Source organism: Gymnoscopelus braueri (assembly GCF_963280865.1).
Source record: "Gymnoscopelus braueri genome assembly, chromosome: 7".
NCBI lineage: Eukaryota > Metazoa > Chordata > Actinopteri > Myctophiformes > Myctophidae > Gymnoscopelus > Gymnoscopelus braueri.
The window spans coordinates 48,817,554-48,842,348 of NC_137608.1; the positions used below are offsets into that span (position 1 = coordinate 48,817,554).

The 24,795-nt window shown below is 39.7% G+C and overlaps 1 protein-coding gene across 4 annotated transcripts in view; it reads left to right on the forward strand.

The window, feature by feature from the left end:
• The first annotated feature begins 2,547 nt into the window (after positions 1 to 2,547).
• LOC308087951 (H-2 class II histocompatibility antigen, E-S beta chain-like) overlaps positions 2,548 to 24,795 on the forward strand; it is a 61,403-nt gene continuing 39,155 nt past the window's right edge. Inside the window, exons 1-9 of one of the 4 annotated variants that reach the window (XM_080432210.1) lie at positions 14,003 to 14,223; positions 15,371 to 15,454; positions 16,500 to 16,757; positions 18,830 to 19,102; positions 20,948 to 21,167; positions 21,398 to 21,465; positions 22,188 to 22,301; positions 22,782 to 22,838; positions 23,516 to 24,555. In XM_080432210.1, coding sequence (XP_080288336.1) covers positions 15,388 to 15,454; positions 16,500 to 16,757; positions 18,830 to 19,102; positions 20,948 to 21,167; positions 21,398 to 21,465; positions 22,188 to 22,301; positions 22,782 to 22,819 — 1,038 coding nt within the window. In that variant the 5' untranslated portion in view covers positions 14,003 to 14,223; positions 15,371 to 15,387 and the 3' untranslated portion in view covers positions 22,820 to 22,838; positions 23,516 to 24,555. Of the gene's footprint in view, positions 2,609 to 14,002; positions 14,224 to 15,370; positions 15,455 to 16,499; positions 16,758 to 18,829; positions 19,103 to 20,947; positions 21,168 to 21,397; positions 21,466 to 22,187; positions 22,302 to 22,781; positions 22,839 to 23,515; positions 24,556 to 24,795 lie in introns of those variants that run through there. The other 3 variants (XM_080432214.1, XM_080432212.1, XM_080432213.1) reach the window with 3 other exon arrangements.

A 24,795-nucleotide genomic window follows, 5' to 3' on the forward strand; every position in this document is an offset into this window, starting at 1 on the left:
CCTGGTTCGGCTGTTCTACTTTTGGGTCCTATATACAACACACCCTAACAGTATGAGGGGATTGTCATGTTTCGTTTGGACTTTTTTTGTTATTTTAATAAAAGTGAATGGGTATCAACAGCACATTACAGGATAAATTATTTGTGGTATTCCACAGGATCCTACAGTACGTCCTTTGTTCTTTCTGTTACATTAATGACATGAAATCTGTTTGTAGGCAAAGCAAGGCAAGTTTATTTGTATGGCACATTTCAACATCAGGGCAACTCAATGTGCTTTACATAAAAACAGTAAGCAAAAGAAACATATTATATTAGGACATTTGAATTCAGTAAAAACAAATAAAAATAAAATAAAGTTACAGTGCAGAAGAAATAATTAAAAGACGACCCTGATAGGAAAAACCATAGACATAAATACATAGAAGCCTCATGGCCACTGGGCCGCACGTCAACGCTGCCCCATATTATGTAGGGCAGCTTGCCACTGCAAGAAATATTTAAAAGTACCTGAAACTAAAACAAATTTTCTGTATTAGAACCATTAGTATTATCTATGTAAGATAAGGTGTTTTGGTATATATGAAGACACACATTTTTATTTAACCATTATCCTATCATAACTAGGCTACATGTCTGACATTTGTAACAAACCAAACCGTGTGAAAATAATTTGAGAATTCCGCCAGTTATGACGAATACGATTTTAGAAAGACCTCCTGCTTCAGTAGACATACAGTACATGGGGTATACATGCATTAGGAGGTACGGCTCTCCCTACAAAATATGGCGGCCGCAATTACACATTGCTCCAATGAACAAAAGTGGCCAATGAGGTGGCCTACAGTATATCTACATAATATCTATATATATATATATATATAATATATATATATATATTTTTTTTTTTATACTTATTTTTTGGATAAAAAATCGGTAAAATCAGGCAGAAATAAGAATGAAATAACATAACCCTAACCCAACCCTAACCCTAACCCTAAAACCGAAATAAAGTAACAAAAAAAGTCCAAAAACGCCCAATATAACCGCAATAACCGGGGGGGGGGGGGGTCCGTTGCGATTTTGTGCACAGGGCCCATTTTCACTTTAATCCGTCTATGCACACACACACACACACACACACACACACACACACACACACACACACACACACACACACACACACACACACTCAAGAGAGAAGCGATCATGTGACAACAAACTGTCTAACTTCATTGTTTGGTTATTGCTGTTTATTTACATGACAAATCCAAGATGGAGGACAAACAATGAAGTTTATGTTTTAATCACGGGTTAAGGATGTTATCGCAGATTTGTTAAGCAATGCTTAAAATGAAGTGGTGCAACACAACTCTAAATAAAATAAATCCTAGATCAACAAGTCCTTGATTAGTCCTAAACTAAGCTTTATTTAACCCTTGTTGGTGCTCATTTCACTTTGAAATGGAATAGATTAGATTCAAAGTGTCCTTATTGTCATGATATGTTTAAAACATATCATGACAATAAGGACAGTTTACATTGTCAAAGTGAGTCAGATAAAACAATACATAAATAAATAAATGTACTTTCAGTCTGTCAGGTTGCTCACATCAACAAGTCTCTCTCTCTAGTAACTGCTGACATTTAATAAAATAATAATCCTGATTGCCTGTTGAGTGAATCAGGAAGTGAAATACAAGTTCGGGGAGTTTCCAGTGAGAAGCATCAACCAGGGGGGGGGGGGGGGAGACAAAAGCTATGGAACTCTGACTGGTATTATTTTACACTATGGAATTGGAAATAATAGACCATATTCACATGGTGGCCATTTTTGCATTTTGCATTGAATAAACAGGGTGGCAACGGGGAGGATATAATACATATATGCAGAGTAGACCTGAGTGCTCCAGCATTTTATTGGGGTTTTCTCTTTTGAAGTGACCAGATATTTTACTTTCTGATTCAAGTTGTCCCCCTTTCTTTCTTTCTTTCTTTCTTTCTTTCTTTCTTTCTTTCTTTCTTTCTTTCTTTCTTTCTTTCTTTCTTGTGTTTCTCTTCAACAGAATCAGAATACTCTTTATTGTCACATCACAGGTTAAAGGTGTAAAGAAGTGGGTGAAATTATTTTTTTGTGCAGCTCCATCGTTTTAGTTATTTTCAGAAAGAGAAAGAAAAGAAGATGGGGGAGGGGCAAGGAGAGAATAAAAGATGAATTAAACAAAGATATTTACATAAAATATGTACATGAGGTTAGACATAAGGTGCATAAGGTACAGTATGTACATGAGGAGACATAAGGTGCATCAGCAACAGCTATACTGTTCATGATATGTGCAATAATCCAGACTGTCCTCTTTCCAGAAACAGATGATGTAACATCATATCTTTAATCTGATTGACTGATTATTCTGAACTAAAGAACGAGTCCTCCTTCATTCTCTTTCAGAAAACATCTGTTTATTCTGATATGTTTATTCTCATCTGTTTATTCTTAACTGTTTATTCCCATCTATTAAATTCAGTTCAGTTTTGATCAGTGATGATGAAGATTACAACCACTCTCCTCATCCTCTCCTCTGTACTTCATGTCAAAGCGATCCCAGGAAGTAAGTACATTATATTTATGTTATTATATAATATATACATTTATATCTACTGTTATTATATTAAACCAAATAATAACGATGCACAATACAAACCAACAAACAAACAAATGACACACACACACACACACACACACACACACACACACACACACACACACACACACACACACACACACACACACACACACACACACACACACACACACACACACACACACACACACACACACACACACACACACACACACTTTGATCACATGACCAGTGTGTTTTTAAAGACATTTGATGGTTTCAGCAGTGAGATGTAATGAGGCTTGGATTGATGTTTAATGAACATGAACAGCATTTTACCAGCGACGCTGAACACACACACACACACACACACACACACACACACACACACACACACACACAAGCGATTTCAGCCTCTGTCAGTAGGGGGGGCAATATTTTGTCGGAGGGGGGGGAGGAGAGGGTGGCGGGAGACAAAAGTTATGGAACTCTGACTGGTATTATTTTACACTATGTAATTGGAAATAATAGACCATATTCACATGGCGGCCATTTTTGCATTTTGTATTGAAGAAACGGGGTGGCATTTCATTAACTTAAAGGAGAATACCGGACAAATTAAGTGTTGTCTTTGATGTCTCGTTACTCACCGACCGACGTGAAAAGTGGCGTTCTTTTTTTCCATAGATTCCCGTGTCGTCATTTTTTATCTGTTATTATATAATATATACATTTATATCTACTGTTATCATATGGAACCAAATATGAACAATGCACAATATAAACAAATGACACACACACACACACACACACACACACACACACACACACACACACACACACACACACACACACACACACACACACACACACACACAATGAGAATCATCTTTAAGAAGTGGGTGAAATTACTTTTTTTGTGCAGCTCCATCGTTCTTGTTATTTTCAGAAAGAGAAATAAAAGAAGACAAAAAACGTATGTTGCTATAATATCAGTGGTTCTCAAACTTCTTCATGTCAATGTTCCAGGGACCCCCTAAAAGCAAATATTTTAGTTAAAAATGTATATGTTACAGGGAAATTGGCATTCCAGGGAAATTGAAAAAGGAGCGCTTGTTTTTACCACCCACCAAGGCAATTCTGTAGAACCAACACTAGAGGGCAATGCAAGCCACACGCATGCACACATGCAAACGCATGTGTGCGCACGCGTGTGTGCATGTGCACACATGCACACGCACACACGCACACGCACACATGTGTGTCGTCGTGGATAGTAACCCATGAATTCTCCCACTATCGGTTTACAACTCGGACGGCCTCCAGGCGCGAGGGCGCGCCTCCTTGGCCTCAAGCTCTGCTGAGTCGGCGCGCCTCCGTCATGGACAATAACTATTATCACGTGTGCGTGTGAACGCGTGTTCAGCGTTCCCCTAGCGTAGCTTCCTGGTTGCTATGTGGGGGGAACAACAAAAGCCAGGTCCGCCTCGCATCAAAGCCCCACCTCGCGCCCCCTCCTCCTCGCGCCGCCTCGTATCAAAGCCCCGCATCGTGCCTCCTACTCCTCCTCGCGAGCCTCGCGTAAAAAACCCTGTCTCGAAAAGCCCCGCCTCGCGCCGAAGCCCTGCGCCGAAGCCCCGCGCCTAAAAGCGAGCGCTCCTTTTTCAATTTCCCTGGAATGGCAATTTCTCTGTGACATATATATTCAAAGATTTGCACATTCTTTCATGATTTATTTATTTATTTATTTGCATATCTATCTACAAGCTCATAGCGCGGCACCGAGTGCCACGCTATGAGCTTGTAGATCTGCTATGCTTGAATAGCCAGAAGAAATCTTAAAATGACACAGATGCGTTCCCGGTCTTAATGGGTTAAATCTGGCCAACTCACTCAGCCCAGTGGCTTTGCCCTTAGGACAGCAGAGGGTGCCCTTTGAAGCCTAACACTGTTGACGCATACATGCCATTCATTTCTAATGGTTTGGTATGGGTGATGGGAAGAGACAAACAGGTGCCAGTGAGGGTGCTACCAGACTGTGGATCATTAGATTCTTTTGTACCAGAGTCTGTGTTACCTTTTACAACTGAAACTGATGCAGGTTAGAGCATTTAGTTTCAGGGAATGAGGATGTTTGTTGTTCCTGTTCCAGTGCATGAAATGTCTCTCCTTACAGAGCTGGTTAATGGAGAAGTTCACATGGGTGTGCGGCTGGAGTTGCCGGTTACAGGTGTGGACATCATTCTAGTTAACGACCTCTGTGGGGAACGAGTATGGGCAGATAGTAACAATACTGATTACTGTTTTACTTCATTATTATGTAACAACTCAACTCAACCAAAACTTTATTTATAGCACATGTAACATGACCATGTCAACCAAAAGTGCTGAAATGACAAAAAACTGCAATATAAACAGACATTAGCATACAATGAAATCACGCACGTACGCACACACACACACACACACACACACACACACACACACACACACACACACACACACACACACACACACACACACACACACACACACACACACACACACACACACACACACACACACACCTCTCATGTGACACTTTGATCACATGACCAGTGTGTTTTTAAAGACATTTGATGGTTTCAATAGTGAGATGTAATGAGGCTTGGATTGATGTTTAATGAACATGAACAGCATTTTACCAGCGACGCTGAACACACACACACACACACACACACACACACACACACACACACACACACACACACACACACACACACACACACACACACACACACACACACACACACACACACACACACACACACACGCACACACACACACACACACACACTTTGTAAAGTAACACTTTGATCACATGACGTGATGGTTTCATCAGTGAGATAAATGAGGCTTGGATTAGAGGAGCGTCTGTGAGTTCAGTTTACAGAGGATCCCGGTTTGAGCCCTGACTCCTCCTGGCTTCATATTGAAGTGTCCTTGAGCGCAAGAAACTGAACCCATAACTACTTCTTATGAGCAGGTTGATGTCTTCCTTCACCGTTGGTGTGTGTGTATGGGTGTGTATGGGTGTGTATGTGTGTGTGTGTGTGTGTGTGTGTGTGTGTGTGTGTGTGTGTGTGTGTGTACTGTGTGTGTGTGTGTGTGTGTGCGTGCATGCGTGCGTGCGTGCGTGCGTGCGTGCGTGCGTGCGTGCGTGCGTGCGTGCGTGCGTGCGTGCGTGCGTGCGTGCGTGCGTGCGTGCGTGCGTGCGTGCGTGCGTGCGTGCATGTATGCTATGTACCTTTAAACACTCTGACGCTCTAAGAGCCGTTTCACACTCGGGTCCCGGGTGCGCACTCCAGACCACATGGCAGATGTTGTGGTAGTGTGAATGAAACACTTATAATCGGCTGATTGTTTAGAACCGGACTCAAGAGCCACTGTGAAGGCCTAGCTGGTTTGTAAGGCAGGCTAGTCGTCCTGAATATGCCATCCGTGATTAACTGGGTTGTAAGGCCAGCTAATCTCCTGCTGCTCTGGAGAGAGTTAAGATTATCTTCGAGCGTCGCCGAGGACACTGGATTGTCTGATGAGCTATTCCTGATTGGGTCTATGTTGTTCACTCTGGAAGGGTTAAGACTGGGTCTAATGCCGATGATGAGATTAGTTCAACCCTGACATACGGCTTGTTTTATACCACTGAGGGTGGCTCCTGACATCACGGCGGTGATGTCAGGTGGTGTCAGGCATTTCCACATATGGAGCTGGCTATGTCTGTCATGCCCAAACCGGGGACTACGATGTCAGTCCTGGATGGTTCCGGTTATCTCCGTATATGGGGTTTCTAGAAGGAGTGTTCTGATGTCAGAGCTAGGTATGCTTTAGGAATCTCCTTTTCTAGCTATTCTATACTGTCAGACTTTGTCTCCATTTATGGGGATAGGCGAGTATGGGTGAGTATGCCCTGAATGTTCGTAACAGCTGCCCCACGGATTTCCCGTGGAAATACGTTAAAAATCCAAGAACGTTCTCTGGCATACGCCGCCCCACGGATTTCCTGTGGGAATACGTCCAAAGTCAGAGAACATTTCCTCGCCTATGCCTGTGTCTCAGTTTTTGTCTGTTTTGACCCATCATACATTACTTGAGGTAGTGATGAGCCCGCTGCCCCATGAGGACATTCAGATGAGGTTTATTTATGTGGTAGTGATGAGCCCGCTGCCCCATGAGGAACTGGAACTCTGCCTTGAGCGAGTCACCCTATGGGACCGCCGTTCAGGCCTCGAGTATCGTACCCTGCGTGCCGAACTCTGATCGGTCGCTGATGAGCTCTGCCTTGAACGGGTCGCCCTATGGGACCGTCGTTCAGGCCTCGAGCGGTGTCTCCTGCGTGCCGAACCCTGATCGGTCGCGGATGAACTGGAACTCTGCCTTGAGCGGGTCACCCGAGGGGACGGCCGCTCAAGCCAGGTGATGGGCGTGCCGAACTCTGATCGGTCGCTGATGAGCTCTGCCTTGAACGGGTCGCCCTATGGGACCGTCGTTCAGGCCTCGAGCGGCGTCTCCTGCGTGCCGAACCCTGATCGGTCGCGGAGGAACTGGAACTCTGCCTTGAGCGGGTCACCCGAGGGGACGGCCGCTCAAGCCAGGTGATGGGCGTGCCGAACTCTGATCGGTCGCTGATGAGCTCTGCCTTGAACGGGTCGCCCTATGGGACCGTCGTTCAGGCCTCGAGCGGCGTCTCCTGCGTGCCGAACCCTGATCGGTCGCGGAGGAACTGGAACTCTGCCTTGAGCGGGTCACCCGAGGGGACGGCCGCTCAAGCCAGGTGATGGGCGTGCCGAACTCTGATCGGTCGCTGATGAGCTCTGCCTTGAACGGGTCGCCCTATGGGACCGTCGTTCAGGCCTCGAGCGGCGTCTCCTGCGTGCCGAACCCTGATCGGTCGCGGAGGAACTGGAACTCTGCCTTGAGCGGGTCACCCGAGGGGACGGCCGCTCAAGCCAGGTGATGGGCTCCGTGATCTGAGCTGTTGCCCCTACAGTAAGCCCTGAATCCGGCTCTCCGGTGGAAGGACCATTGAAACACTTATAATCGGCTGATTGTTTAGAACCGGACTCAAGAGCCACTGTGAAGGCCTAGCTGGTTTGTAAGGCCAGCTAGTCGTCCTGAATATGCCATCCGTGATTAACTGGGTTGTAAGGCCAGCTAATCTCCTGCTGCTCTGGAGAGAGTTAAGATTATCTTCGAGCGTCGCCGAGGACACTGGATTGTCTGATGAGCTATTCCTGATTGGGTCTATGTTGTTCACTCTGGAAGGGTTAAGACTGGGTCTAATGCCGATGATGAGATTAGTTCAACCCTGACATACGGCTTGTTTTATACCACTGAGGGTGGCTCCTGACATCACGGCGGTGATGTCAGGTGGTGTCAGGCATTCCCACATATGGAGCTGGCTATGTCTGTCATGCCCAAACCGGGGACTACGATGTCAGTCCTGGATGGTTCCGGTTATCTCCGTATATGGGGTTTCTAGAAGGAGTGTTCTGATGTCAGAGCTAGGTATGCTTTAGGAATCTCCTTTTCTAGCTATTCTATACTGTCAGACTTTGTCTCCATTTATGGGGATAGGCGAGTATGGGTGAGTATGCCCTGAATGTTCGTAACAGTGAACGTAGCGAACCGTTCCCCGTAACGCATCACCGTACCGTACTCGAAACCACCTGGGGAGGTAGTCTCGGGTCCGATTGCTGCGGAGTCGGGAACGGAACGCGGCAGTGTGAATCCATCCGTACCAAGAGAAGGAAGTGGACAGACTGGACTGCTAATCATATATCATTTTTATATTTGTTATAATGACGCATTATTTTAGCTGGGTTATACCTTCTCATTGTTCTACTTGAATGTTGACAAGAAATAATAATCCCGCTAGTGTTTGAGTAGCACGAGCCGTGAAAAATAATAAACAAAAAACACATGTGTGGCGAACGTATTTATAAGGATAAATACACCAAGGGTTAGTCCGTGACGTCATACCAAGGATGCGTCCGTGACGCCAATATCATATTAACAGACGACGTTACATTTCGAGGTTTCAAAGACCAGTGCACACACTGCTTTGGTTGTGTATTGTTGATCTGTTGTTATTATAACTCAAGACATCGTCAGGAACACAGTCAAACTTTATTATTCACTCTAGAGTGACTTTTCTTCTGAGAATGACATTCTCTCTTCCAAAGCCCCATAGTCAACAGCGCCCCCATGAGGCACATATTTACCATTACTGCTAAATTAAATGGTCGAGTACGAAAGGATTTTGGCCAGTGTGAATGCTGACCAGCTGGGAGAAGCCAAGCGTACTCGGGAACGCTTCGATTCAAACGGATCCAGTCTGAAACCGCCCTAAGATGTCACCTTTGGCTGAATCTTACAAGTCCTCCTTCATTCTCTTTCAGACTCAAGAACTTCTCTTTCAGTAAACATCTGTTTATTCTGATCTGTTTATTCTGATCTGTTTATTCTCATCTGTTTATTCTGATCTGTTTATTAACATCTGTTTGTTCTGATCTGTTATTCTGATCTGTTTATTCTCTTTTGTTTATTCTGATCTGTTTATTCTCTCATCTGTTTATTCTCATCTGTTTATTCTCATCTGTTTATTCTCATCTGTTTATTCTGATCTTTTTATTCTCATCTGTTTATTCTCATCTGTTTATTCTGATCTGTTTATTCTCATCTGTTTATTCTCATCTATTAAATTCGGTTCAGTTTTGATCAGTGATGATGAAGATTACAGCCACCCTCCTCATCCTCTGTACTTCATGTCAAAGCGATCCCAGGAAGTAAGTACATTATATTTATGTTATTATATAATATATACATTTATATCTACTGTTATTATATAATATATACATTTATATCTACCGTTATTATATCAAATTAAATATGAACAATGCACAATACAAACAAATGACACACACACACACACACACACACACACACACACACACACACACACACACACACACACACACACACACACACACACACACACACACACACACAGACTTTTAACTGTATATACAGTATTGAATCTTGAATGTTGGTCCAAATACATAAACATTAAAATAGATGTTAGGAACTGTTGTTGTGACATCATGAAATAAATCATTCCGTATGAATTACTTTCATAATAAAATACAAAACAAAAAAAACATTTGAATCTGTTTCAGTGTGAATAAAACGTTTGACAGGAAGTTACTTTTAATATCCAACCGTTCACTTCATATAAGAACCAAGCATGCAGTGGTGTAAAGTAACTAATTACATTTACGTACTGTACAATTATGAGGTACTTATACTTTATCTTTACAGGAGTATTTCCAAATGCCAGTACTTTTACTTCTACTTACATCTCACAGGCAAATATTGTACTTTTACTCCACTACAATTATTTGAAAATTTTAGTTACTAGTTACTTTGCAGATATAAATTATAACATTATTAAAAATACATTAACCACTTTAGCTCTATTTTAAACCTAGGCTATTTGAAAATAGCCGATCTACAAGCTCACAACGTGTCCATCGCGACGTGTTGTGAGCTTGTAGATCTGATATTTTCAAACATTTTAGTACTTTTACTGTTGGTACTTTAAATAAATGTTTATAGCATTATTTTTGTACTTTTACTAAAGTACATTTTTAATTCCAGACTTTTACTTGTAACATAGTAGCCTACTGCTAAATTGCATACTAATACTAACAATAATGCAAAGTAATACAGTCAAGCCCCTAGCAGGGACCCCCCTGAGTCTATACATAGTAATACAGTCAAGCCCCTAGCAGGGACCCCCCTGAGTCTGTACATAGTAATACAGTCAAGCCCCTAGCAGGGACCCCCCTGAGTCTATACATAGTAATACAGTCAAGCCCCTAGCAGGGACCCCCCTGAGTCTATACATTTATGGAAGGATGATTGTTATTGCCTAAACATATAATTTTATAATTTTGTGGGACATACTATGCTATATAGTAGTTACAAAGTTACATAGTGCTGCTTTAAACAATGATTTTTCAGTGTATAAAAACATCCCCTTTGCTGGTATTTTATGTTACAGTATGGTTGGAAAGCCAGTCAGATTGAAAAAGGAGTGCACGTTTTCGTTGAGTTCACCCCCCCGCCATCAAAAAAAGGAAACCGTTCAAACAGTGTTGACGACATCTGCTTCCACTGGGCAGATGTCAAAATTAAACCTGTGTTGTCTAATGACACAACAGTTTCCTATTCCAATATGTTTACATTGTCAAAGCGAGCCAAATAAAACAATACAAAAAAATTAATAAATGTACAGTCAGTCTGTCAGGTTGTTCACATCAACATGTCTCTCTCAACTATCTCTAGTAGCTGCTGATGTTTAATAAAATAATAATCCTGATTGGCTGTTGAGTGAATCAGGAAGTGAAATACAAGTTTGGGGAGTTTCCAGTGAGAGGCTTCAACCAACCACAAACACACACACACACACACACACACACACACACACACACACACACACACACACACACACACACACACACACACACACACACACACACACACACACACACACACACACACACGCACACACACAATTTCAGTCTCTGTCAGTGGGGGGGGGCAAGATTTTGTGGGAGGGGAGGGGGGAGACAAAAGCTATGGAACTCGGACTGGTATTATTTTACACTATGGAATTGGAAATAGACCATATTCACATGGTGGTCATTTTTGCATTTTGCATTGAAGAAACGGGGTGGCATTTCATTAACTTAATAGCAAATGGCCGCCATGTGAATATGGTCCAAGAGGGAAATAGCAAGAGTCGCATTCTCCGGTTTACTTCCCGTTTCTGCGTGACGTAGGTGGGCGCCTTTTTAGGAGACAGGAAGCAGCTTGGAGTCTATTGATTCCAATGGAAGAGTGAACATGAACACAGCTTCTGAACCATTCTTTAGCTCCATGGTTACTGAACTAAATATTGGACCCAATCGTCACAAGACACACAATATGTACAAGATTTTCATACTAAAATGGCTTTTTTTTTTGTGACACAAATGAGGAGAAAATCAAATTTGTTATCGACTTTTCTCTATCCCAGCAACACACTCTCGCGAGATTTGGGAAGATATCTGAAGGGTCCATCTCGGTCCATCTGCAGTCTGACGGACGAGACATAGAGGGCTCTGTCCCTTATATTATATTTTATTATTATATTAGATTTTAACTCTATGCTCTGTCCCCATAAGATGCTCTAAAAACTGATAAACTGAGATTCAGAATATAGTATGTGAAATCATATGGACATATTAAAAAATAAATACAATGTGTGTTCCAATGCTCAATATAATTTTCCATTATTAAATGTCTTGGTTGATGGGGTATGATTTGTTTATTTTATTTTAATTTTTATTATTTATTTGCACATTTAAAAACAACACATTTTTAGCAACAGCATAATATTGTGTTGGATGTGCAGGTGAGATTTAGAAAACCCTTTCGGATTTATAAGGTTAATCTCACTTCACTTAAGAAATACAAGAAAGAAATACATAGTAATAGAAACCAAAAATAAATTATTTGGCAACATACATACAATTATACAAACATACAAATACAACAATAGATACACAGTATGAATACTAGAAAAAATACATTTTAGTATAAAATGGTGTAGGTGCAAGTGTGTGTGGGTGGGTGTAAGAGTGGATGTGTCTGGGAGTTGTTAAATAATTATGATTAATCAAATGGGTTTTTAGTTTATATTTAAAATGATTTGGCAAAGCAGCCTTCGATGAGATATTAATATAGCTTGTTCCATAGCTGAGCCCCCCTATGGAAAATTTACACAGACCAGTAAGGAACTTTGGGAGATGTAAATGATTTGCTTGTCTTGTATTAAAATGGTGCACATCACTGAACTGGAAGAAGGCTTTACAGGGCAAAGAAAATGAATCTGGAGTATTTTGAAAATAAAGTTACAGGTTTGGTATTTATGTAAATTAAAATTTGATAAAATATTAAGTTGTTTGAAAAGTGGGGCAGAATGAGCAGACCAATCACTACACGTAGCAATCCTGCAGAATCTTTTTTTGCAACATATGGAGTTTGTTTAGATGTGAAGGATAAGTAGCTCCCCAAATGATATCGCAATACATAAGATACGGATAAATTAAACTATAATAAAGGGTTAGGAGACACTTATGATGAACAAAACTACGGAATTTGCCAATAATGCCGACATATTTAGATATTTTTTTACAGACATGGCTAATGTGGCTTTTCCAGCTTAGTCTATCATGGATAATTACTCCAAGGAAAGTTGTTGATGTAACCTGAGTGATTGGGAATTTGGGAATCATGACATTTTGTTAAACATTCATGCTAAACATATATATATCATATATTACATATATCTCTCTATATATGGTTAACATTGAGCAGAAACAGGAGCACATCTAGCATAAAACAAGACTGAATAATACATGTGTGTTTGTAGGGGGAATTTCATAGGTTTCTTAAAAGCATCTTTGCCAATAAACAGTGCACTTTCAAACATGTAAAGCATTTATTTTCTTTAATGAAGAAAATACATAAATACACATCCACATGACGTTGTCAGCCAGGGAGAGGGGAGGGGGAGGGTGGTGGGATGGTCAGGGGAGAAGCAAACCACGCCTACTTAGGACACCATTTGTAGGATTTGTGTACTACTTCGCCTCTAGTAGCTCCAATGAAGATTGTGTATCTTGCTAAATTAACAATCTTTGATATGGTCTTCAGAGACCACACCCCCTTGTCACCCTGCATAATAATACATATTATATTAGCAGAGTAGACCAGTGGAGTGCTCCAGCATTTTATTTGGGTATTCTCTTGTGAAGTTCCCAGATATTTTACTTTCTGATTCAAGTTGTCCCCCTTTCTTTCTTTCTTTCTTTCTTTCTTTCTTGTGTTTCTCTTCAACAGAATCAGAATCTTTATTGTTACATCACAGGTTAAAGGTGTAAAGAAGTGGGTGAAATAATTTTTAGTGCAGCTCCATCGTTTTAGTTATTTTCAGAAAGAGAAAGAAAAGAAGACGGGGGAGGGGCAAGGAGATAATAAAAGATGAATTAAACAAAGATATTTACATACAGTATGTACATGAGGTTAGACAATAAGGTGCATATAAGGTACAGTATGTACATGAGGAGACATAAGGTGCATCAGCAGCAGCTATACTATTCATGATAAGTGAAATAATCCAGACTGTCCTCTTTCCAGAAACAGATGATGTAACATCATATCTTTAATCTGATTGGCTGATTCTTCTGAACTAAAGAACGAGTCCTCCTTCATTCTCTTTCAGACTCCAGAACTTCTCTTTCAGTAAACATCTGTTTATTCTGATCTGTTTATTCTGATCTTTTTATTCTGATCTGTTTATTCTGATCTGTTTATTCTGATCCGTTTATCTCATCTGTTTATTCTCATCTGTTTATTCTCGTCTGTTAATTCCCATCTATTAAATTCAGTTCAGTTTTGATCAGCCACCCTCCTCATCCTCTCCTCTGTACTGCATGTCAAAGCAATCCCAGGAAGTAAGTACATTATATTTATGTTATTATATAATATATACATTTATATCTACTGTTATTATATAAAACCAAATAAGAACGATGCACAATACAAACAAATGACACACACACGCACACACACACACACACACACACGCGCACACAAGCACACACGCACACACACACACACACACACACACACACACACACACACACACACACACACACACACACACACACACACACACACATTGATCACATGACCAGTGTGTTTTTAAAGACATTTGATGGTTTCAGCAGTGAGATGTAATGAGGCTTGGATTGATGTTTAATGAACCTGAACAGCATTTTACCAGTGACGCTGAACACACACACACAAACACACATACACACACACACACGCACGCACGCACGCACGCACGCACGCACGCACGCACGCACGCACGCACGCACGCACGCACGCACGCACGCACGCACGCATGCACGTACAGACAAGCGATTATAGCCTCTGTCAGTAGGGGGGCAAGATTTTGTCGGGGTGGGGAGACAAAAGCTATGGAACTCTGACTGGTATTATTTTCCACTATGGAATTGGAAATAATGTTGTGTTCCTGTTCAACATAATCAGAATCATCTTTATTGTCACATCACAGGTTAAAGGTGTAAAGAAGTGGGTGAAATTATTTTTTTGCAGCTCCATTTTAGTTATTTTCAGAAAGAGAAAGAAAAGAAGACGGGGGGGGGGCGGCAAGGAGAGAATAAAAGATGAATTAAACAAAGATATGTGCATACTGTATGTATAAGAGGTTAGACACAAGGTACAGTATGTACATGAGGTTAGACATAAGATGCATAAGGTACAGCATGTACATGAGACATAAGGTGCATAAGCAGCAGCTATATACTGTTCATGATACGTGCAATAATCCAGACTGTCGTCTTCTTGGAAACAGATGATGTAACATCATATCTTTAATCTGATTGGCTGATTCTTCTAAACTACAGAACAGATCCTCCATCATTCTCTTTCAGACTCCAGAACTTCTCTTTCAGTAAACATCTGTTTATTCTGATCTGTTTATTCTCATCTGTTTATTCTCATCTGTTTATTCACATCTGTTTATTCTCATCTGTTTATTCTCATCTGTTTATTCTCATCTATTAAATTCAGTTCTGTTTTGATCAGTGATGATGAAGATTACAGCCACCCTCCTCATCCTCTCCTCTGTACTTCATGTCAAAGCCATCCCAGGAAGTAAGTACATTATATTTATGTTATTATCTAATATATACATTTATATATACTGTTATTATATAAAATTAAATATGAGCAATGCACAATACACACACACACACACACACACACACACACACACACACACACACACACACACACACACACACACACACACACACACACACACACACACACACACACACACACACACACACACACACACACCTTTTACTACCTGTATATACAGTATTGGATCTTGAATGTTGGTCCAAATACATAAACATTAAAACAGACGTTATGAACTGTTGTTGTGACATCATGAAATAAATAATTCTGTATGAATTACTTTCATAATAAAATGCAAACAAATTGAATCTGTTTCAGTGTGAATAAAACGTTTGACAGGAAGTTACTTTTAATATCCAACCTCTCACTTCATATAAGAACCAAACATGCAGTGGTGTATAGTAACTAATTACATTTACTAAAGTACTGTACTCAAGTACAATTTTGAGGTACTTATACTTTATCTTTACTGGAGTATTTCCAATTTCCAGTACTTTTACTACTACTCCACTACATCTCACAGGCAAATATTGTACTTTTACTCCACTACAATTATTTGAAAACTTTAGTTACTAGTTACTTTGCAGATATAAATTATAACATTATTAAAAATACATTAACCACTTTAGCCCTATTTTAAACCTAGGCTATTTGAAAATAGCCGATCTACAAGCTCACATCGTGTCCATCGCGATGTGTTGTGAGCTTGTAGATCTGATATTTTCAAACATTTTAGTACTTTTACTTTTGGTACTTTAAATATTTTTTTATAGCATTATTTGTGTACTTTTACTAAAGTACATTTTTAATTCCGGACTTCTACTTGTAACAGAGTAGCCTAGTGCTAAATTGCAGTATTGATACTTTTACTTAAGTAAAATATTTGAGTACTTTTTCCACCACTGCAAACATGAATGTTTAACATGATGATTATGTGTTATTGTCACTGTGAAGAAGTTTGTTGTTGAATTTAATTTCATATTTGTTTTATTTTCAGTGTTCCATGAGAACATTAAAGTCATTGGCTGTTCAGACACAGTTAAAGACCCATATAAAGAGGTGATGTGGTCACTGGATGGTGAAGTGATGGCGTACGCAGACTTCAACAAAGGGAAGGTGGTGGAGCCTCAGCCTCCGTTTGTAGATCATATCACCTTCCAGCCAGGAGCTTATGGAAGAGCTGTGAATAATCAGGCGATCTGCAAACACAACCTGGACACCATTCGCACTGCCTTGAAGAAACCACCAGTGAAAGGTACATGAATACTATGAACACAATAGTTATTAACTAAAACGGTTGAATATATTTAACATTAACGAAAATGTTTAAACATGTATATTAAGCATTTATGGTGAAATATTTTCTAAATAATATGTATTTCTAGTAAACATGAATAATGTGCTCAAAGTGCCTTATTTTTTATCTATTTTTTACAAATCTATGCATTAGTATCTGCTCTGTACAGCCTGAGCTGTAGGTGAGGTGTAGATGGTACAACTATGTAGATGCAGTGGTGTGTTCTACCGTGTTACACTATATACATAGTATACTGTGCAGATTTTTTTTTTTTAAGCGTATACCATCCAAAAACCGTCTGAGGAAGCGTATCCAGTGTTGATTTGGTGAATCTATCTCTGGTGGGACACTATTTTAAAGAGGTCACGCGCACGTGGCTTAACACCTACACTACAGGTCACACAATGGACAATATTGATATGCATCTAGGCTCATTCCTATGTTAATTCACCTGGTGTGACACCCGGCAGTCGGCAGCCTTTGTTGAGGTGTGAACTTAAGGGTTGTTTTAATGGATGCATGTGCGTGTGCGTGCTCCTGCTCAAAAGACTGGTGGGACGGCGTGTTACCGCGGCCCATGACCAATGACCACTGAGCGTATCTGATACACTTTACTTTATTTATTTGGATTTTCAATTAAAAGACATATGAATCATGTCAAAATCCAAGATAATACGATTATACAACAGTAACCATCAAAATGTTCCTGTGATTCATGAATTAAATTACAGAGGTCAGGTGTACTCAAGTACTGTAGCCTACTTAAGTACAATTTTGAGGCATTTGTACTTTACTCAAGTATTTCCAATTTCCAATACTTTTACTTCTACTCCACTACATCTCAGAGGCCAATATTGTACTTTTACTCCACTACAATTATTTGAAAACTTTAGTTACTAGTTACTTTGTAGATTTTGATTATCATTACAAAACATACAGTAACCACTTCAGCCCTATAGGCCATTTGAAAATAGCCGATCTACAAGCTCACAATGCGTCACTAATCACGATTTGATGCATTGTGAGCTTGTAGATCTGCTATTTTCAAAAGATTTGTATACATTTCAAAACTTGAAACGGGACATTTTGTATAATGAGTATTTTTAATTTTGGTACTTTAAGTACATTTTGATGCAAATACTTTTGTCCTTTTATTCAAGTACATTTTGAATTCCGGACTTTTAATTGTAACAGAGTACTTCTCTATATTGCAAAACATAATCCTATTTAACTGGGGACCTCCCAAAATAGGCTTTAATTACAGTATAAACAATGACCTTTATTTGTTTAATATAACTCAGCTGATTGTTATAATGTTTGACTTGGTATCCTATAGTTTCTTTGAGGCTCTACATTGTTCTCTCTACTCTCTCTACTTATGTGACTTACCTTGATTTACCTTGTCATTGGTGGGAAAAATACTCAAATGTTTTACTTAAGTAAAAGTATCAATGAAGTATGAAGTACTCTGTTACAAGTAAAAGTCCGGAATTCAAAATTTACTTGAGTGAAAGTACAAAAGTATTGGCATCAATATTTACTTAAAGTACCAAAAATAAAAGTACTAAAATGTTTGAAAATAGCAGATCTACAAGCTCGTACGGGCTTGTAGATCTGCTATTTTCAAATAGCAGATCAGGTACAAAGAAAGGTACAAAGAAAGGGGTTATCCTGAAAATACATGATGGGGTCTGACAGACAGACAGACAGACAGACAGACAGACAGGCAGACAGGCAGACAGGCAGACAGGCAGACAGACAGGCAGACAGACAGAGTCTTTGTTTACTCAGCCATGCTAGACATCTGGACACATGGAGAGAAAAAACGTAACTGGTAGCTCAATCTCATTGTATTTAAGATATTCAATATACATTCAACACATTTTAATGCCAGATTTCACATCCTGAACCTAATTTAGACTTTATGCAGTGACATATTTGGCCGATGGTGGGCAGTTAGCCTAGTGTTGATATGATACAGATGATAATAAAACTGAACATTAATGACATTTTTGATTGTCTATTTCCAGATGGATATATGCTCTATCAGGCTTCCCGCTGTGTGTTTAACTCCAGTGAGCTGAAGGACATACAGTACATATACTCATGGAATTTCGATGGTGATGAGTTCCTCAGGTGGGACAGTAGAGTAGATCAGTTTGTTGGATACACTGAGCTTGGTGTGAAGAACGCAGAGCGCCTCAATAAAGATCCTACAAGACTGGCTGTGAGCAGAGCACAACGAGAGGCATACTGCAAACCCAACATTGAGATCTACTACTCTGCTGTTCTGAACAAGAGAGGTGAGCTGATCTCAGAGCAGCACTCAACACTCATCACCTCATAAACTTTAACATGAAATCACATGATTCTATTCAGAGATGATTAATGGTGTTAATATTGATCTGATAATGATTATAAAACATTACTTAATCTGCTGAGAAACATTTCAGATCCTCTTAAACACTTAAAAGAGTAGTTCACCCCAAAAATGACGTATTTTCTATCAATTAAACCCCATGAAGCCTTGAATTCATGGCGATTGTTTAGTTTTTGTCTCATTCCTGAGACAATAATTTGATTACCGGTGGAAAGATGCTAATGTATCCGGTAGGAGACTCAAAGGAGACTCTTTGAGTCTCCTACCGGAGAGACCGCCGGTCATCACGCAGTGGAAATAGCAGATCTACAAGCTCACAACATGTGGTGTCACCATTGTAGAGTATAAATGAAACATATAGATCTATTTCTGAGTGTTTTCACCCTCATATAATGACCTGCCTAAAACAGAGACACCAGGATTAATGTTTTTAAATGAACTTTAAAAAGAACCATGCAGGCTAAAACACACCTCTATACACTTCATTTCACCACCTGATTTTATATTTTAATTATTGTCTTTAATAGTTTGTGTTGTATGTTTTTAATCACTTTAGTAATATTTAGCAGGATTATGTGTATTTATATATTGTTTTGTTTGTTTCTACTCTAGTTCGTTTGAACTATTTTCATTACATGATATTGCTTGGTTTATTGTTGTTTATGTAAAGCACTGTGTAACTATGAATTATTTAATATGTTTAAATTACATTATATAAATGAATTCTACTTTGTAGAAAACTGTAGACTATTGTAGAATCTACAGTACTCTATGAAATGTTATTCTCTGGTGCCATCTGGTGGCCAAACATTGACACTTACAATTGCAATGTAGGCATTTATCAGAAGCTCTTAATCCAGAGTGATTTACAGTAAGTAAGGAAAACACAAGGTAATACATCAAATGCATAGAAATAGTAATCTAGGATCATAGGTAAACCAAGAACCTATATCATTAAGTCTAAACACTATAATATCAAACAAAAAATATATATATATGTACATTGAAACTATCCAAACTATAGGATGCCAGGTCTACAATGAACCTGGCATCTGTCTACATAATATGATATCTAAATTACATTTTAACCTTTGCATAAGCCTGCAAGGTCATCAAGGCTAGGTCTAGTGCTAGAGCGTTGTCCAGGGTGTTTTAGAGAAGGGAGAAGAGTCTAGGACGTGTGGAGCGTTGACCAGGGTGTTTTAGAGAAGGGAGAAGAGTTTCAGACGTGTGGAGCGTTGTCCAGGGTGTTTTAGAGAAGGGAGAAGAGTCTAGGACGTGTGGAGCGTTGTCCAGGGTGTTTTAGAGAAGGGAGAAGAGTCTAGCACGTGTGGAGCGTTGTCCAGGGTGTTTTAGAGAAGGGAGAAGAGTCTAGGACGTGTGGAGCGTTGACCAGGGTGTTTTAGAGAAGGGAGAAGAGTCTAGGACGTGTGGAGCGTTGACCAGGGTGTTTTAGAGAAGGGAGAAGAGTCTAGGACGTGTGGAGCGTTGACCAGGGTGTTTTAGAGAAGGGAGTAGAGTCTTGAAGATATGGGGTGTCATACCTCTGTGAGGGCAGCAACTGGGAGCCAGAGGAGAGAGAGGAAAACGGGTGAGAGCCTGGAAATGTGAACCTTTTGTCTGTTTGAAGACCAAGTTTGTTGCGGCTTTCTGGATCATTTGGATCGCATTTGGATGATATACAATTGTTAATTATAATGACATGTTCCTATGACTGGTATATAATAATAAATATAATAATAATAATAATCATCATCATCTTTTTTAGGAGTGGAGCCCAAAGTGAGACTGAAGTCAGAGACTCCCCCTCGTCGTGGTGAACACACTCACATGTTGAGGTGCAGCAGCTACGACTTCTATCCTAAAGTGATCCTGGTGACCTGGTGGATAGGTCAAGAACCTTTGACCTCTGGTCTCTCCTCTACGGATGAGCTGTCTGATGGAGACTGGTACTACCAGTACCACTCCTACCTGGAGTACACACCCAGGTACACACCTAACAGACACCTATAGAAATACACAACTAATAGACACCTCTGCTGGTACTACCAGTGCGTGTGTGCGTGTGTGCGTGTGTGTGCGTGTGTGTGTGTGTATGTGTATGTGTATGTGTGTGTGTGTGTGTGTGTGTGTGTGTGTGTGTGTGTGTGTGTGTGTGTGTGTGTGTGTGTGTGTGTGTGTGTGTGTGTGTGTGTGTGTGTGTGTATTTGTATTATAGATCAGGAGAGAAGATCACATGCATGGTGGAACATCCCAGCCTGACCGCGCCTATCAAGATGGAGTGGGGTCAGTTACTGTAATCTAGTGTAATCTACTGTCAAAATAGCAGATATGAAAGCTCATAGCGTGGCACCGAGTGCCGCACTATGAGCTTGTAGATGTGCTATTTTTGAAAAATCGTGAACATTTGTGCAAATCTTTCAATACATTTATTTTTAAAGCAAACATTTGTAACTGTCAAATGTCTCTCAACATATTTCTTAATTTTTCTGAAAAAATCAGTGGTGCTAAAACATTTTCTTGTCAAGGACCCCCAAATTGATATGTTTTTGGCTGCTGATCCCCATCAAAATATGTTGTTCCAGAAGAAAATGTTTGAGTTAAAAATGTTGTTTAAAAAAATACATTTATAAATTATATTCAAATATTTGCGCAAATGTTCAAGATTTTAAAAAAATAGCAGATCTACAAGCTCATAGCGCGGCACTCGGTGTCGCGCTATGAGCTTATTGATTTGATAAAAGCAGATTAAAGACCAGATTGATTTGATAAAAGCTGATAAAAGAGTCCTTGTTTACTCAGCCATGCTAGACATCTGGACACATAAAGAGAAAAAACTTAACTGGTAGCTCCATCTCATTGTATTTAAGATATATGATATGATATGATATGATATGATATGATATGACATGATATGATATGATATGATATGATATGATATGATATGATATGATATGATATGATATGATATGATATGATATGATATGATATGATGTTTGTATTGTCAGATGACTCCATGCCAGAGTCAGTGAAGAACAAGGTGGCCATGGGAGCATCAGGTCTGGTTCTGGGTCTGGTCTTGTTCCTGTCTGGATTCATCTACTTCCAGTGGAAGAAACAAGGTGATTAACATGTTTTATTAACATGTTTAATTGAAAAATACACTACCAGTGGAAGAAACTAGGTGATTAACATGTTTAATTAACATGTTTCATTAATTATTATACTACCAGTGGAAGAAATGAGGTCAGATCAACAGAGGATCACATGACATGTGGAACCCTCACAGAAATGCAAACAAACAAACATGTAAAGCCACAACCTAAACTGGTTTATATTGGTTTAGAACCTTAACCGGTTTAGACTAGTTTAGACGACCTAGTTAGAGGTCAAAGTGTGTTCTATGTTGTCACATTTAGCTTTAATACATCAGTGTTACATTTAGTCCTAAATAAGAGTCAAATGTTCACATTATTTCTTATGACTGAATGTTATTGTGTTATTGTGTGTACATTTATGCATTTTATAGAAAATACACACAGTACAGTACATAGAATTCATTTGTTTGTGTGTATTAACTGTCTCTCTTCTTCTTCTATCAGGTCGTATTCTGGTGCCGACAACCAATGACAATCTTTAGACTCCTCCCACACACCCAGGTTCACTTCCTCTTTCTTTTTACTGAACGTTTTTTCTTTTTGTTTATGTATAAAAGTGTATAAAACACACACAAAACAACATGCTTGTGTAAGAAGTGAAACAACTAGCCTGGTAAACATCCCGGTCGCGTGAATTCACATCATCATGTGTCTTCTGCTTAATTTCTTATAATGATGATAATGATCTAATAATCAAATTTAATAATCAAATGATTTGTTGTATCAGACAACACTGATGACAATGTGGTCGGATGGGGGGGGGCGTGTGTGTGTTTTCATCAGTTCCATGAACCGCCCATACTAATTGGGACTCCCTCTTCCTTTGGTGTGTCGCCCAGATGGCGCCTAAACCCTGACCTTTAACCTCACATAGACTATGTCTACAAACCTAACCTTAACCCTAAACCCTGACCTTTAACCTTACATGAACTATGTCTATGAACCTAACCTTAACCCTAACCTTACTAATAAATTGTTCATGATTAACCATTTATAGCATAGTTTTAAATTATTAAATCTTTAACCATTAACACACATTTAACAAGTTATGAATAACACATTAACTAATAATTTGGGAATGATTGATTTACTATTATAAGGAAAGGTTATTCTAAAGTGTTAACATGTTCACACAGTTAATACATTCTGATTCTTAATGGTTTATTGTCTTTTCACAGAACACCTGGGTGTGTTTTCAGAGAAGCAGAGAGTCATCACTGCCCCATGGTGAAGAGAGTAGGAAATACATGTGTGTCCATTCAGCTTTTAAATACTCATAACAGCAACACAATGATGACATCATCAACCTTTTTCACTAATGTGTCCTTTAAACAATTAAAAAGGCTAATTGGCTTGCTAAGGCTAACGATAATTACTGTCTTTTCCCGGTGTTTCGCCCAGGTCGACGTGGTTTTGAGGTGAGGTTAAGGTTAGGGTTAAAGTTAGGTTTATATACATAGTTTATGTGAGGTTAAAGCTCAGGGTTTAGAGTCCCAATTAGTGTGGGCGGTTCATCAAATTACTTTGTATAGTTTCTGTCGTCAGAAAACACAAACACAATATTTCGGTTCTACACTATATTGAAACATTAAATAAATGATCACACACACAATCAGAGTTCTTCATAACATAATAGTAATATCCATCTGAATGGAAGTCAGTCAACCATGTTTATGAAAAAGGTTTTATTATTTTATAATTGACCATAAGTCATTTATTATTATGTAATCATTTATAATGTGTGATAATTAATGTGTTACGATCATCATGACATCACTATTTCCCTGTGATGTGTGGACCTGATCCCCTAGGGTGGTCTGAGGTGATGGGTGGACCTGGTCCTCTATGGGTTGTCTGAGGTGATGGGTGGGCTTAGACCTTCTAGGGTGGTCTAAGGTGATGTGTGGACCTGATCCCCTAGGGTGGTCTGAGGTGATGGGTGGACCTGGTACTCTAGGGTGGTCTGAGGTGATGTGTGGACCTAGTCCTCTAGTGTGGTCTGAGGTGATGTGTGGACCTAAACCCTCTAGGGTGGTCTGAGGTGATGGGTGGACCTGGTCCTCTAGGGTGGTCTGTGGTGATGTGTGGACCTAAACCCTCTAGGGTGGTCTGAGGTGATGTGTGGACCTAAACCCTCTAGGGTGGTCTGAGGTGATTATTTATCTTTCCGTTTTTCAGCTCCACTGTTGTGTTTCTATCCGTTCCTTCCCCCCTGGGATCTGGGCCCTTGATCATGAATGGTTTGAAGTTCAGATGTTAGGTTTTGGCTTTAATTTGCTTGGTTTTGAATGGAATGTCACAATATCAATAAAGGAATGAGAAAACATAATTGTGCCTCATGTTCTCTTAAATGTCACTGCAGGTGGGTTGCCAATTTCAGCCAATCAAGAGAGAGTGCCCATTCACAATATAGAGCTATTTAACACTGTTTCTTTTTTATTGATTGAATAAGGCAAAA